Source organism: Xyrauchen texanus, chromosome 10 (genome assembly GCF_025860055.1).
Source record: "Xyrauchen texanus isolate HMW12.3.18 chromosome 10, RBS_HiC_50CHRs, whole genome shotgun sequence".
NCBI classification, from domain to species: Eukaryota; Metazoa; Chordata; class Actinopteri; order Cypriniformes; family Catostomidae; genus Xyrauchen; species Xyrauchen texanus.
The window spans coordinates 45,608,704-45,625,290 of NC_068285.1; the positions used below are offsets into that span (position 1 = coordinate 45,608,704).

The 16,587-nt window shown below is 46.1% G+C and overlaps 1 protein-coding gene across 3 annotated transcripts; it reads right to left on the bottom strand.

Moving 5' to 3' along the window:
• Window positions 1-9,261: 9,261 nt before the first annotated feature.
• On the bottom strand, window positions 9,262-11,645 carry LOC127650252 (uncharacterized). 3 transcript variants are annotated; one of them, XM_052135570.1, is made up of 5 exons: window positions 11,487-11,645; window positions 10,692-10,815; window positions 10,451-10,561; window positions 9,885-10,214; window positions 9,262-9,774 (listed from the first exon to the last, which is right to left on the bottom strand). In XM_052135570.1, the coding sequence occupies exons 4-5, from the start codon at window positions 10,195-10,197 to the stop codon at window positions 9,440-9,442; spliced, it is 648 nt and encodes a 215-aa protein (XP_051991530.1). In that variant the 5' UTR covers window positions 10,198-10,214; window positions 10,451-10,561; window positions 10,692-10,815; window positions 11,487-11,645; the 3' UTR covers window positions 9,262-9,439. The 3 variants fall into 3 exon arrangements, with proteins under 3 accessions (XP_051991530.1, XP_051991528.1, XP_051991529.1); XM_052135568.1 differs by having other exon boundaries at window positions 10,451-10,594; XM_052135569.1 differs by having other exon boundaries at window positions 10,451-10,594; window positions 10,692-11,645.
• Between the last annotated feature and the right edge of the window lie 4,942 nt (window positions 11,646-16,587).

Genomic DNA, 16,587 nt, shown 5'->3' on the forward strand with positions numbered 1-16,587 from the left:
ATGAGGCGAAGAGACAAGTGTGACCCATCAGGGAAGCATGCGTTACCACTCCACCTTCCTTAGTGACCTCACTTGGTAGACCAGACATGGCGGTATTGGACCCCACATTGGTCTAAAATGGGGGACTGAAGGGTGAGGGTCGAAATCCCTTGTCTCTTCAGTTATATCGATACATATATAAAGATGTATTGATCACTATGTATCTATATTCTGTTGCTTAAACTTCTTTAATAAAGTGATGAATTAACTATATGCATTCGCACATAATCAATTTTATTTTTCTTATGCATAACTGAAATATACTTCGAATCATATGTGTGTTAAGAGTTAATTTTTGATTTCATGCACATTCCTTGAAGCCTCTCTCTCTGTTCTGCACGGAGGCTGACTTGAAGGTCGTCTTGGGAATAAGCTTGAGATGAGACACCAGGGAGAATGTTAAACATATGTTCCAGATGTATTCTGTGGTTGATTTTTACCTGTGCATGACTAATTATATGATTTAAAATCCTATGTGATAGCACTTGAATAAGTAGAAGTGTAAATTTTCTCTTATTATTTCTTTCCTCTCCTTTGCCTGAGGGGTGAATATTTCTTATCTCACTGTTTTGGTTAAAATGACCTGATAAATGTGTGCTCTGGTTCCCTTGTGCGCAGAGAAACACTGTCGTTCGTCAGTGTTTCGTATGTGCGTATTGACCTTCTACCCAGGTTATGAACCCAGGGAGACACAGCAGGCAGACTCGAAGACGCCCGAGACCATCTGCGAGGTCACTTCAGATGTAAATCTCGGGCCAGGACGACAATTGCGCTGATTAATGTTGATGTGCTATAGCTATCTATATGTTGTGACTTTATGCTCTGTTAGCCAATCAGGAGTGAAATAATAGAATGTATTCCTTGCAAATGGTATAATTGATGTAAGATTATGTGTAATGTATGAGTTAGCTTTCGATCTCCTCGTGAGACTTTGCCTCTGGCTCTACCAATTTCACTGCAAACTATTCTTCAGTAAATTTTGGATTCTTTGATTGAACTTCTTGACTCCTGGTTTTTCTTTCTCCTTATCTGATCCGGGTCATAACTGTTATACCCCTAACAGTGTCATCCAGATGCTTCGCCAGATCTGATTTGATTTCTGTCAAAAACCACTTCACCTCCTCTCGCAGCTCATACAACCGCTGTAACACCCGCCCCCTGGAGAGCCAGCGAACTTCAGTGTGCAGAAGCAGCTGTTCGTGCCCTGACCCCATCTCCTGGCAGAGGACCACAAACAAGCGAGAGTTTAGCGGCTGTGATTTGATGAGATTTATTATTTTCACGGATTGGTTCAGCACAGAGTCAAAGAGAACCGGCATTTTTTTAGCAGCTAGTGCTTCGCGATGGACCATGCAATGTGTCCATTTCACAAGTGGAGCTACTTGCTGAATGCGAGCAGCTAGGCCACGCTCACGCCCCGTCATTGCCTGCGCACCATCCGTGCATAGGCCAACGCATCGGTCCCAAGCCAAACCATTTTCACGGATAAAAATATCAAGGACATTGAAAATGGCTTCTCCTGTAGTGTGCGACAGAAGAGGCCGTCAAAACAGGACATCCTCCTCAATCCTCCTTGTCCCGCAGATACCTGACATAGGTGAGGAGCTGTGCCTGCCCAGCAATATCAGTGGATTCGTCCAGCTGCAGCGCGTAGTAAGGACTCTTTTTTACGAACTCTATCAGTTGCGCTTTGATATCATTGGACATGTCTACAATTCTCCTAGCGACTGTGTCATTGGACAGTGGTACTGCACTGAGTTTGGCTGCTGCACTATCGCCTATCATTATTCTGCACATGTCTTGGGCTGCCGGCAAAATGAGAGTCTCGGCGATTGTATGCGTTTTACCGAGTTTACCGATCCTTTTGCCCACTGCATATGATGCCTCCAAACACTGTTTAGACACAGTGCTGTGCACTGAAATGGTTGCCTGTTGCTGATGGAGGCCATCAAGCTTTCTTTTAAAATATTCAGCTGGTTTATTTTTAATGCCAGCATGCTTTGTTTCGAGGTGCCTTTTTAATTTGCAGGGCTTCATACTGTCGTTTGCCAGCACCTCGGCACACACGACACACTGAGGTCTCAGATCAGCCGTGACTGTAAACCCAAATTGCAGGTATGCTTCATCGTACCTTCGAAGCTTTTTTGCAGCTGGTGGTGCGTCGGTTGGCTTGTTGGTCCTCACAAGAAATTTCTCAATTTTGATGTGTTTTCAATAAAGTTTAGGCAATATGTAACTGTGTGTGTGGTGTATGTTGAGAGACGTATCAGGGGATAATCAGTCGGGACTTAGGCACAATCTTTAATTAAACGAACAAAATAATTATTTTGCAGACAATTCAGATTTTATTTTAATACTTAACGATTGTAGTCCTCTTCAGTGTGTGTGTGTGTGTGTGTGTGTGTGTGTGTGTGTCTTAGTCGTGTGGGTAGTTTTAGCTAAGTGTAGCTACTGCCTAGCAGTTAAAAAAAAATACTGGCTAGGGCTAATCTTAAAAAAAGAATGGTTGTGGGTTTAGTCTTTAAAAAGAATGTTGGGGTTTTGTAGTAAAGGCCTATGTAAATCGAGATTGATAAGACTAGCGAGAGCTGGCACAAGCGAACTTGGCAAGAGACTAGACTAGAGCAAATGGAAATCTATGTCGCGAGTCAATTTAAATGCAGTGATTTATTTTTGTGTGAGAGTGAGTGAACATTTACATTTATACCCCGCTCTGTAAGCCAGGGCGGGAACGGCGGCGGCCATGCGCATGCGCGATTAATTTGCAGCCTGGACGCGGAGGGGTGTGTGTCTCCTCTCTGCTCTGACTGCTGCGCGAGGCTACTGAGAGACTGACCGCCTGTGAGTGCTTTTGGACGGGAGAGGGGCTCACGGCAGCACCCGCTGTTCGTTGAGCACAGTAGGCCTAACTGCAGAGTGATTCGTGCTTTCGAGTCTCCAAACACCACAAAAGTCTCCAAAAACACCAGTAAAAGTCGCTGGATTTGTCGCTTTTGACAACAAAAAAAAAGCCGCCAGGAGGATGATTTGTTTGTGTTATAATCAGTGCTTGAAGTGGGGGGAAAAGGTGGCGGCACTCTCTTTGCATTGGCAAATCATGACATTTTTACAGTGAAAAACAAAACTTGGAGATATTGCTGTTACAACAATGTATCGTTATTTATTTAGCATAGCGCATCTCACAGCAATACTCAATCGTGTTTTGAATGATTCAGTGTTGTGAACGAATCGGATGAGTCAAAGATTCAATGACCCATTCACAAACATCTGTCTCATTCTTGATGAATCGGCCGTTTGAACGAATCGTTTGAATGAACGACTCAATGACTCGCTTAATGAAACCGCTTATGCTTATCACCTGCATTTGCGCTCACTATCGACAAACCAATCAAATTTGTTCAAAACTTTTTTTTTTTCAATCAGTCCAAACACATTTAAATTTTTATTCAGGAGTTATGTACAAAACTATAACTTTTTATGACAGTAGTTTGGTGATAAAGAAAACGTGCCCAAAAAATTTTTTTTCCAGTTTTTTTTCCCTTCCATCGTAGCCTACTCTCCCGGGGGGGCATGCCCCACCGGTTGAGAACCACTGCTTTAAGAGAATGTCTCATAAATGTAAGTGTATTTTGTATATAAGTGTATTTTGTCACTTGGTTATGCTTCTGTGAGTGCAGTAAAGAAAAAATACACTTATTTTCAAGATCTATTCTCTAAAAGCAAGTATAAATATCTCATGTGCTGCTTCTCAGGTGAATGCATTTTTTTTTAAAAGGATTTTTAGATATTTTAAAATATTTGTATTTTTAATATTATATTCAACATTCTTAGATAACAATTTTTTCTAAAAGTAAATGTACATTGTTTTAAATGAGTTTTAGATACTTTTATTGGAAAAAAAGCAAAAACTAAATCATAAACATATTTTGTTGTAGTGTATAATGGGGGAAGACTACCCTCTCTCACCTTTCTGTTCACTTCAATCCATCTTTAACTCACAAAAAAAAAAACCTCTCTCTTATTAATAAAGCTGCTTATTACCAATTTTCTTCATGATAAGAAATGCACAGTGACATATATTCTAATTCAATAAATCACAAGCCATTGCGTTATAATCTAGCTGGATTAAGTGTGTGTGTTCGAGGGATGAGCGTCCCGCGACAGAGTGTGTATCAACCGGGTGCAGTTTCAATCTCTCCCCCTTAGATCGGGACATTCGCACAACTCATGGAAGAGGCGCTGACCGCACAGAAAAATGTCAGAGTCGGAGTTTATAGTTAATTAAATGACCTCCTTCTGTATTATTTGAACTTTAATAAAACTATAACAAATTATATATAACTGCTTTTAAGATGTAACACCTGGGTGTTTCCTTTAAAGAGCTCTGACTCCACTTATTCCACAACGAGAGTGCTTCTGTATTTAATTATTTGATATTTTTGCATAATTCCCTTGTATTTGCGATCTACATCAGCTGAAGCTGTTTGGAAAGTTTAGAGTGCAACTGGACTGTGATCTGTTTAATTCTTCCTCTCAGTCAGACGCGAGCTGCAGTGCTGCTCTCATCATTAGTGTTTAATGTGATCCCATGTTACAATGACATCAAATTACTTTTTGACAATTAAAACAATTCTAATTTTAATTAGAATAAAAAATTACATTTAGATTTGTAGTGCATATTCCATAAATACAGTATTGTGTCATAAAAGGAATATTTTTCTAAGTTTTAATAAAATTGGTTGGAAAGAAAAACCTGTTTTGAAATGTAAGCCTTGTGCTGTACAGTATATCAAGAACATCTGTTTATGTATATCTCTGTTGTTTTGGCTTCTTTATGTGAACAATGCAGAGAGTTAAATGGGTTTAATTCTGAATATCAAAGGAATGTCAAAAATAAAACCAACATTACCGCATTAGGGAGAGCACTCGTAGCCATGTGAGAGCTAAAAAACAGCTTTTGGCAAACTCTTTTGGTACTTGGCATATGAGGAAAGGTGCATTAGGGAGTATTTATTCTGATGGTAGGCTGCAATATTACATTAATAATTTTGGGCATTAAATCAGCAGTTACTCGCACTGGTGAGCCCAACATACTCTGATGGTGAAATCTTCAAGGTTCATATCGTCACTTTAACTGTGTTGTATGGCCATCGAGCCTTCTTTTGTTAATTAAAAGTCTCACCTGCACGGAGAATCCCATCTCCTGTGCCATCTCTTTCTTTAAAGTGTCACACTGGTGCCGAAAACCGGGAAAGTCAAAGTACGTCCCATGGAGCCCTCCCAGCTGACTGAGATCCTCCAGTCTCTCACCAGCCTGCATCAGAACCATCAGCAAGGCCTGCTTGAGCTCCGCCAGGACCAGGACAGCTGGTTCTTCGAGATCTTGCGGGCTCAAGCAGGGGATGCAAACTGGCATGCAATCCAGAGCCTCCTTGGCCAGGAGAAAACCCTGGCCACGACCCCGGACCGCCGCAGTGCCCTGCCCCCACCCACGCTCCTAAAGAAGGGGTGGATGACAACGCCGAAGCCTCATTGACCTGTTTGAGAGAACCGCAGGGATTTGGGGCTGGCCGCGTGATCAGTGGGCCTCCTGTTGCTGTCCTGGGAAGCCCAGCTCACTGCCCAACAACTGCCGGCGGCTAAACTCCTGGCCTATCATGATTTGAAGAGGGCCATCCTGCAGCGGGTGAGTCGGAGTCCGGAGCAGTACCATCAGCTCTTCCGAACCCTGAAGCTGGGGAAGACCAACCACACATTTCCATTCTCCCAATGGCTCTGAGAAGCGTGACAGAAGTGGCTGCTGGAGGGGAGCCGTGGCAGAGTGGGTCCAGTGCCACCGCCTAGCATCGCTGGAGGAAGCTGTTCAGCTTGTGGAGGACCATTTGGCGGCGTAAACGAGGACGAAAGAGCCCTGCTCTCTCTCTCTCCTCCCCATGTGTGTGCCCCAGTCTTTTCCCCCTCCACTCTTTTCTCTCACTCTGCTCTCTCCCCAGGGCCCGTTCCTGCCCCACGGAGGTGAGGAGCTCCGCCACCGAGGTCAGTTCCCCGCACGCAGGGATTTGCACCACCGGCAGCCCCTACGGAGCCGCCGGCGCAAGTGCGGGCGTGGTGCCTGGACCGGCCTGCTGGCTGCAGTTAGTTCCCACCTCATTTAGAAACGTAATAAAGGGAATATGCACGGATGGGTCCTGCACAAAAGTGATGAGGTGTGAAATGTGCAATGCTCTGGCAGGGGAGGTGGAAACATGGCCATCTTCGTCAGCTCCATATCATGATGACATGAGGGGGGAGTGGTTGTGACCCCACCCATCCTCAGGGGATTTATTGAAGGGAATTTCACTTTGGAGCAGTCGAGAGATGAAACACTCAAGCTAGCTTTTGACAAAGTGAGAATGATCAATGGTCAGCAACTCCGGCCGGATGTCGCACTTTTATATCCCTATTTCGCAATTATAAACGAGCGGATGTATAGAGTGACGCAGGACGCTCAAACAAAGGAGGATACAACCCAGCTCTTAATACCGTGGAGCCACCGGGAAATGGTGTTCCAGGTGGCTCACTATAATCCGATGGTGGGTCATTTAGGAGAAAGGAAAACATTGGCCAGGTATTGGTGGCGATGTCTGCAGGTGGTGTGTGGCATGCCGCGCATGTCAGCTGGTGAATCCACCGGCCACCCCAAATATGCCATTGCACCCTCTTCCTTTGATCAAGGTCCCCTTGACCCAAGGTCCCCTGAGTGCTCTAATGGACCTCTTCAGGCCATTAGAGCACTCAGCATGCGGTTATTGCTTTGTATTAGTCCTAGTGGACTATGCAATGCGAAATCCGAAAGCAGTGCCTCTGCGCAACATCTCAGCACGTAATGTTGAGGAGGCACTCTTCAAAATAATCTCCTGGGTGGAGATTCCGAAAGAAATCCTCACCGATTAGGGCACAACCTTTATGTCACGGACACAACGCAAGCTTTACAAATGATTGGGCATTAAATCGATCCATTCCAGTGTTTACCATCCACAAACCGATGGCTTGGAGGACCGATTTAATAAAACCCTTAAAAATATGAGTCGTAAGTTTGTCCACGAGGATGCTAGAAAGTGGCTCGACCACCTGTTGTTTGCAGTACGAGAGGTCCCGCAAGCCTCTACAGGGTTTTCCCCATTCAAGCTGCTGTATGGGCGGTGCCTGCGTGATGTGCTTGACATCATCCGCGAAGCTTGGGAGGAGGGTACGTTCTTGATCTTAGAGCAAAACTCCACTTTGGGGCATCTAACACAGGAGAATTTGCTCCAAGCTCAAGAACGACAGAGCCGACTGTAATTTTCACTGGGAGATAAAGTACTCCTATTACTCATATTGGCTACGGTAGTTACAAAGAGGGCGGAGCTCATGCCAGAGGTGAATACAAAGCCCAATCAGAGCACCCCGGTCACTTGCGGAGACCGCCTCTCACCGCATCAACTCGCAGAGGCTTCCAATTCACGGATGTTTCCCCGGCCTGAGTCCGGCGGTGGGGACATTTGGCGGCAGGGGTCAAGCGTCCGTCCGGAGAGAGAAAACGGTAAGGGCGCTTGCACCTGAGTGAGATTATGTCTAACACTTGTCTCTAATTTCAGTGAGCATGGGGAGAGTGGCATAAAAACAGCCACGCCACCAACAGCCAGGGAGAGAGACCAAGCCATAAAGTGCACGTTTATGTAATATGAAATTAACTGGAGTGGTGGTGGCGTAGTGGGCTAAAGCACATGACTGTTAATCAGAAGGTTGCTGGTTCGATCCCCACAGCCACCACCATTGTGTCCTTGAGCAAGGCACTTAACTCCAGGTTGCTCTGGGGGGATTGTCCCTGCAATAAGTGCACTGTAAGTCGCTTTGGATAAAAGCGTCTGCCAAATGCATAAATGTAAATGTAACTGTGTTACTGCCATCGAGTCGTCTTTTGTTAATTAAAAGTCTCACCTGTGTGGGGAATCCTGTCTCCTGTGCCATCTCTGTCTTTAAAGTGTCACATATCTATAATTATCTGCACATAATTAAACAACGTCAAAGGGGCTTGCGCTTTTTGGTGAGCCTGTTTTTCTTACACAATATTGACTTGTTTAAAATAAATAATTGTAATATTGTTCATTTTAAATGCTAAATGGTGTCCAGTGCATGAGCTAAAAGGAGCACATTTGTGGTTTGGTGCTGGGATTTTTGATCCTTAATGATCCGGCTGACACATAAAAACGATTTGAAACCCATGGCGTATGATTAATAAAATTTGTGTCTAGATTCTCTAGATGGTAACCCTCTCATGGCATATTCTGGTGACGCATTGGCCGCTCTCACAAGGATGCGAAGTGGCGTAACTATAGAGATTGCTAAGACATGTGACCAACTGGGCGGCAACGTCATCAGAACGCAAAGAATTATGGGTATGTTTGGCCAGTTTACATGGGCTGGCATCGCATAGCAGGCTAGTGTTCTGGCATGAAAATAATAAAAAGCGTGAAAAACAGAATATAAACCTACAAAATGCAGCGGTCTAAAGAAAACATTGTCGGACCATACCGCCTAAAACTAAATCCTAATGCAAAAACGAGGTATGACGAGAAAATAAAGGGAATCAAAGTGACTGTGACTGGTCAGGGGATGTCAACCTGTTGCCCAACTTTCAGCACCCATATATATACAACTATATGATATTAAATGTTAGTGCATACACACGAAGTTTTCAGTAACTTCAAGTCGCTGCAGCAGGCCCAGGTCTTTTTTACAGATGGATGGGTCCAGGACCTGGAGATTGTAAAAGTGGGGCAGAAAACTCGTCCGTTCAACGGTATTCTAATGTTTTAAGCACCACACTCCTCGAGCGATCGAACAGTGGAAACATAAAAACATACTCCATCATTTTGTTCATAGGAGGACATCATTCAAACTGCAAAGTGTTTACTTATATTTGTGTCCAGCCAGAGAAGAGTTATGGCAATGCGATGCTTGCACATGTCTGTGACTTATCACCCACAACCTACCTCATACATTTCCAGTTGTCTTTTCTATGGACTCTTTATAAATGTCTTCATCTAAATGTATTTACATGTTAAATATGTAAAGAAACTGAAATTAAGTTGGTTGTTACTACTATTTAAGTTATGTAATTGTGTTTGCAACAAAATAACACTGATTTTGCACAATTCTTCCTTAATACAGATAAAGGAGGCAGAATTTCATTCAGTCTTTGTGTATTTTATTTACAGAGATGGCTAAAAATCATTACATGTGAGAAGTGACATTACAAAATCTTTTGAAAAAAACATATTTACATATTAGATGTGAGCATGGTGTTTAATTCTAACATGACGGCTTCACAACAATACTTGGACACATATTGGTCAAAGCACAGCACACAACCACAATTTTATCCAGCAGTTTTATCCTCCCCCTCACAAGACACCACAAATCCCAGGCGTATTGTGTCATTTAATATGTTAAACTTAGAGCGCATACACCCTATCACTCGCTCCATGTGGATCCTGACATGAGCTAACTTCCTGGTCTGTTCCACATTTTTTGCATTAAGTTGGTGATGGCCCCTGGTGAAGGCAGGTATTTTCAGTGTAGCACCCACAAGGGCAACACTTTCTTTAATATCAAATCCACGGTCCGCTAACACTAGGTCTCCAGGCGAGAGCTTCTGAAGAAAGCCACAGTTCTCGGTGTTCTGCTTTTTACTGGTTGCAGGTGTAGTGTTGTCTGACAGTAACAATAAAAATACATTGTGTCATATCACAACCTTTATTCCAAATTAATCCAGATTAGATATACACAGGGGGCAACATATATTGTATTCTTTTACTATTTACCTGGGTATAAAGGTGCTGCATTATCCAACTCAGGACCAGTGTGGTCAGTGCCTGGCGATGGAGGTTGATTCATGTGAGCTTCCAACTCAGCCTCAGGACCAGTGTGGTCAGTGCCTGGCGATAGAGGTTGATTCATGTGAGCTTCCAACTCAGCCTCAGGACCAGTGTTGTCAGTGCCTAGCGATGGGGGTTGCTGTTGTTGTGAACTCGTCGCTCTTCTCCTAAACCACTTGAACCGGTCTGTGTTCGTAGCTTTGACCTCAGTATGGCCGAGGTACAGAGAAGGGGCCCAGTCAGGATTACACTCCAACATTTCATAGGCAGGTTAGCCTGCAAACACAGTCAGTCACCAAATAAATTGCTATGTAGCCTAGATGTACAACATTTAAAACTGATTAACGTTACGCTTTAGTACATTGGTAACTTCAGCTAATTTTCTAGCCATTTCATGCTAGTTAACAGTTAACATTGGCTTAACGTCAAATCTAATGGTCTGGTTAAATCAAACAAAACACGCTGGTTATTTGCCCACAATAAAACATTTACAGAGAGTAATTGTAACTTACCTTTGTGAAAATGCTTTGAACACACCATCATGTGTGGTGGAGTGTTATCAAAGGTAATCTTGGGCCTCCTTACTGCTGCTATCCATGCCATTCGTCGCCTTTTTGTCACCTCTGAAACATGGCTTGTACTATTATTTTTCCAAGCTGGAACACGATAAAAGGATTTTCCGTTCTTAAGCTTTATGCCACTTCTATCGTGAGAACGACTATTGCAGTTTATAACACAGCAGGTAGACGGTACCTTGAACACTGCGTTCTTCCCTCCATGCAATCAAGTCTGGCGCCTTCTGTTTGTGCCGCGGATTCCCAAAATGCTTTGCGTTCACCACTGGTAATACGTCACGATGACATCACATTAGCAATCTCTATATTACACGTAGATTACAATGTTATATTTATGCACAGTAAAAGATTATTTTAAAAGGTCTGTTTTGAATCCATTGTAATGCAGGGCACGTACGTGTAAACATTGCAGGACTCTTAATAATAATAACAATATTAATAATGAGTTTCATCATCATCTAGAAAAAAAAAAAAGCTATTTGAAACAGGTTACAAAGACAGGAAGAGTAAAGACCATAACAGTAACTGTGACATAGGCTACAGGATTAACATTACCAGTTGTACTAACAACACGACAAAAAGAACAGAACTTGATACAGTGCTACACACACAAATGCATTCATCAACTAAAAATATTTAATGCTCTTTATCATTAATAAGATGAAAGGCGTGTGGCGGAAGCATCAACAGGAACGCTCAAAAATTAGAACATGAGAGGGTTACCATCTAAACACGACCGATTAACCTCAGATGGTAATAACAAAAGGTCTCTGCCATGTTTAACACCAAGTTATTCATCGATATTTACTTTTTAGTAAATATTCTTTATGTTCTTAATAAACACAAATGTCATTGAAAGTTTATCTACATGTGTAATGTAACAAAGTTAAGTTTTGACGTTAACAGACATTTTAAAGGAAGTGCAATGTTTTACTTTCACTTTTGTTCTCAGACAAATGCAGATTTTATTTACCTGCTTGAACTGACAGCAAAGTCAGGAAGAAGAAAAACACTGATCAGAGCAAAAGTCTTCATCACGACACCTGTGTCCATGACTGAAATGTATTTTAGACAGTGAGAAATGTACCGATGCTTGTGTCGATTCTTCGTCGAAGTCTGAACGTCAAGAAACGGTTTGGACAAAATGGAGTATGAAGTAGAAACCTAGCTCTTCTTTTTAACAGTTTTAACCAATAACAAAAAAGAACAAACTTCTTGTAATCTGCCTGGGTGGATGTCGTAAAACGAGGTCACTCGATGAAGAGACCGTCAACAACATGACAGAGAGTGCATTTATAATGTTAGTAGATTCAAAAAAGTAAAAATAAAAACAAAAACGTAAATTCAACTCAACTTTATTGACATCAAAAGCATTTCAGAACAGATTAAAACTTTATTGACATCAAAAGCATTTCAGAACAGATTAATATCAGAAAACGTTCACAATAACTGTCATAACAACCCAGATAGCAAAAAATGTCCGCACGGCTTCGTTTTGCCGCCGTCCCCAAGCTGTCGGCTATAGGTGCGTCTCACTGGCGGGGATGAAGCGTTTGCCGCCGAATTCGTCACGCCCATTTCCCAGATAGCAAAAAATGTCCGCACGGCTTCGTTTTGCCGCCGTCCCCAAGCTGTCGGCTATAGGTGCGTTCAGACGGCGGGCCGCCCGCTTCATTTTCTCTGGCGGTTGCCTCGCGGCAATCGACCGCGGCCGGCCGGCGGCAAGCCGCTTTGAAATACGAGGACAGCTTAGACTCTCAAAATCGACCAGCCATGTTGGCTATTATTATTTTTTGCTCCAAAGCCATTAGGGTTTATAACAGATTCTTGACTCTTGATTCCATGATAAGGTAAGGTTTAGGAAATGACATTTAAATTACTTTGAAACTCTGAAGCGATTATACAGTAATATATGTAAAATATATTGAATTATTTATGCACAGTTGAAAATTGTTTACATTTATTTGATTGATGCACATTGAGACATGCACCAATAAACCAAAAATAATTCCTTTTTGTAAAACTTACTTGGCAATAAATATCTTTCTGATTCTGATTAGGTTTTAAAATAGATATTTAATTCATGGTATGAACAATTTAGGAGAATAAATTGATGAAGTTAGACTTTTCACCAATGCCTGTATCAGTGAACAGTGAAAGACATCTGCAACATGGCCAAAATATCGGGTAGCCAATACTTTAATTATTTTTTATTAATTTGCAACCATGGTGATATCTATCATAAACATGAAAATCCCTGTTTTGACGTGAAGGATAAACTCAATGAAAAAGCGAAATTATCCTCTGGTTTCACAGTTGCGCAGAAATTTCGTTTATGTCTACATTTTTTCCAACCTCGATTTTGTTTGTTATTTTACCTTTTACAGGTTTTGCAATTTGACCTGTACAAATGTTTAAGAAAGTGTTAAAGTCCCTGTAAAGGTAATAAAAAAAATCTAAACGCATTATAAATGTTAAAAATGTATTGCTAAAACACATGACGAAGACTGAACAGTGAAGTTCCGCTGTCGCCAAATCTGTTTCCGGTTTACTTGCGCGTCGCCCAAAATGTCTGTTTTTACTCGACGTCTCCAGAATCTTCCGAAAATACGCGTCAGCGATGTTCATCGCATTGTTGATGCCTGGTCCCCTGCTTGTAACGCACACAAGTTGAGACAGTCACAATGTAAGTCAAAAACTGCGTTTATTTGCAGGCAGGCAAAAGTACATACAAGGGGCAAATCCAATGAAGAGTAGTCGTGGGAAGCGTAGGGTCAAGAGCCGGGGAATCAAAGAGATGAACAAGGGGGTAGATCTAGTGAGGGAGGTGAACGATAGCGGGGGTCGAAGTGGGGAAAACAGTTAACAACTATGGACAAGACAAGACGGGATAAGCGGGAGCGAAAGACAGGGAAACGAGAGGAATAGGGAGTTGGCAAGCTACGAGGGTAATCAAGAGTGGGGAAGTCAAAACTAGACGCGACTAGCGAGGGTCAAAACACGGGAATCTAAATACAATAACCAACGGGATTCAAACGGAAGGATAGTGTATTTATAGGGGCGAGTGCAGGTGTAGACAATGACAGGTGATCGAGACGAGTGCAGGTGTACCTAATGTGTGGGGACAAGAAGCGCGTGAGTGCAGGTGTAAACAATGTGTGAAGATAGGAAGCGCGTGAGTGCAAGTGGTCATAATGTTCAGGCTGAAGAGCCGAGTGCGCCAGAGGGGAGATCGTTACTGAGCGAGAGCTCGTAAAAGCAAAACCGGGCGTGGAAGCCCGATGGAGGAAAAAGAGCGTTCGCGTTCAGGGGGCGGAGCGAGGAGCGGAAGCGAGCACGCCATGAGTGCCTGTGTGCGAGACGGGAGATAGTGTGCGTGTGTGAGGAAGCTGAGATGGGGCAGAGGAAAGGGGTTCGTGACAGTACTCCCCCCTCTGAAAAGGACGGCTCCTGACGGCCACGCTGGGTTGCGTGGAGCGCGATAGAACAGAACGAGCGTGTGAGCTCGGGGGAACAGAACGAGCGTGTGAGCTCACGGGGAACAGAACGAGCGTGTGAGCTCGCGGGGAACAGAAACACACAAAACACACAAACCATATGGGGACAGAAGGCATAAAGGAAAAATGAAACAGTCCATGGGGGTCAAATGGGCAGTTCAATGCAAGGTCAAGGGGAACATAGTGGACAGGCGGGTGGTCGGGAGATCTGGGGGGCAGCCTTAGGGCAGAGACTGGGTCAGGAGGTCTGGAAGGAGACTGGAGGACAGGGACTGGGTCCGGGGTCTGGAAGGTGACCACCGGACAGGAATAGGGTCCGGAGGCCAGGGAAGAGGCCACAGGACAGGTAGAGGAACGGTAACAAGGGGAGCAGGCAAGACCCAGTGAGGAAAGGTTTCAGGGGCGGAGCCGTGAAAGGCGGAGTCGTGGAGGACTTGGGAGACTGAGCCTTGGAAGGCGGAGCTGTGAGAGACTCGGCAGGCGGGAATTGAGAGACCAAGAGGCGGCGCCGAGGGAGGCTCAGGAGACGGGGCCGAGGAAGGCTCAGGAGACGGAGCCGAGGGAGGTGGAGTCGCAGGAGGCCCCAGGGGCGAGGCCCTGGTGGGCTCTGGAGGTGGAGCCGAAGGAGGCTTTAGGGGCTAAGGCCTGGAAGGCTCCGGAGGTGGAGCCGAAGGAGGCTTTAGGGGCTGAGGGCCTGGAAGGCTCTGGAGGTGGAGCCAAGGGGGGCTTTAGGGGCTAAGGCCTGGAAGGCTCTGGAAGTGGAGCCCATGGAGGTGGCGCCGTAGGAGGCTCCAGAGGTGAAGCCCTGGAAGGCTCTGGAGGCAGAGCCGAGGGAGGTGACGCCGTGGGTGGTGGCGCCGTAGAAGGCTCCAGGAGTGAAGCCCTGGTAGGCTCTGGAGGTGGAGCCAAGGGAGGCTTTAGAGGCGGAGCCGCAGGAGGCTCCAGAGGCTGAATCTCTAGAAGGCTCTGGAGTCTTAGGGAGCAGAGCTGTAGGAGGCTCGGGTGGTGGAGCCGTGGAAGGCTCAAGAGGCGGAGCCTTAGGAAGCTCTGGAGTCTTTGGGAGCAGAGCCATGAGAGGCTCGGGAGGTGGAGCCGTAGGAGGCTCGAGAGGCGGAGCCAGTAGGGAGGCTCGAGAGGCTGAATCTCTAGAAGGCTCTGGAGTCTTAGGGAGCAGAGCTGTAGGAGGCTCGGGTGGTGGAGCCGTGGAAGGCTCAAGAGGCGAAGCCTTAGGAAGCTCTGGAGTCTTTGGGAGCAGAGCCATGAGAGGCTCGGGAGGTGGAGCCGTAGGAGGCTCTGGAGGGGGAGCCGTAGGAGGCTCGGGAGGCAGAGCCATAGGAGCCTCTAGTGGCCAAGCCCTGGGAGGCTCGGGAGGTGGAGCCGTAGGAGGCTCTGGAGGGGAGCCGTGAGGAGGCTCGGGAGGCAGAGCCATAGGAGCCTCTAGTGGCCGAGCCCTGGGAGGCTCGGGAGGTGGAGCCGTAGGAGGCTCTGGAGGGGGAGCCCTGGGAGGCTCGAGAGGCTTGAGGGGGGGAGCCTTGAAAGACTCGAGAGACGAAGCCCTGAGAGGCTTGAGAGGAGGAGGAGCCCTGAAAGACTCGAGAGGGGGAGCCCTGAGAGGCTTGAGAGGGGGAGGAGCCCTGAGAGACTCGAGGGGCGGAGCCCTGAGAGGCGGAGGAGCCCTGAGAGACTCGAGAGGGGACGCCCTGAGAGGCGGAGGAGCCCTGAGAGACTCGAGAGGCAGAGCCGTGAGAGGCTTGAGGGGTGGAGCCATGAAAGACTCTAGGGATGGAGCCCTGAAAGACTCGAGAGGCGAAGCCGTGAGAGGCTTGAGGGGTGGAGCCATGAAAGACTCGAGGGATGGAGCCCTGAGAGACTCGAGAGGCGAAGCCGTGAGAGGCTTGAGGGGTGGAGCCATGAAAGACTCGAGAGGCGGAGCCATGAAAGACTCGAGCTTGAGGGGTGGAGCCATGAAAGACTCGAGGGATGGAGCCTTGAGAGACTCGAGAGGCGAAGCCGTGAGAGGCTTGAGGGGTGGAGCCATGAAAGACTCGAGGGATGGAGCCTTGAGAGACTCGAGAGGCGAAGCCGTGAGAGGCTTGAGGGGTGGCGCCATGAAAGACTCGAGGGATGGAGCCTTGAGAGACTCGAGAGGCGAAGCCATGAGAGGCTTGAGGGGTGGAGCCATGAAAGACTCGAGGGATGGAGCCTTGAGAGACTCGAGAGGCGAAGCCGTGAGAGGCTTGAAGGGTGGAGCCCTGAGGGACTTGAGGGGTAGAGCTCTGGGAGGCTCGTGAGGAGGAGCCCTAGGAGGCTCGTGAGGGGCCCTTGGAGACTCGTGAGGCGGAGCCCGGGAGGGCTCAGAGGGGCGAGCAGAACCCGGCAGAGCCGTGGGAGACTCTGAGGGCGGAGCAGAACCCGGCAGAGCCGTGGGAGACTCTGAGGGCGGAGCAGAGGTCTGCAGAGCCGTGGGAGACTCTGAGGGCGGAGCAGAGGTCTGCAGAGCTGTGGGAGACTCTGAGGGCGGAGCAGAGGTCTGCAGAGCCGTGGGAGACTCTGAGGGCGGAGCAGAGGTCTGCAGAG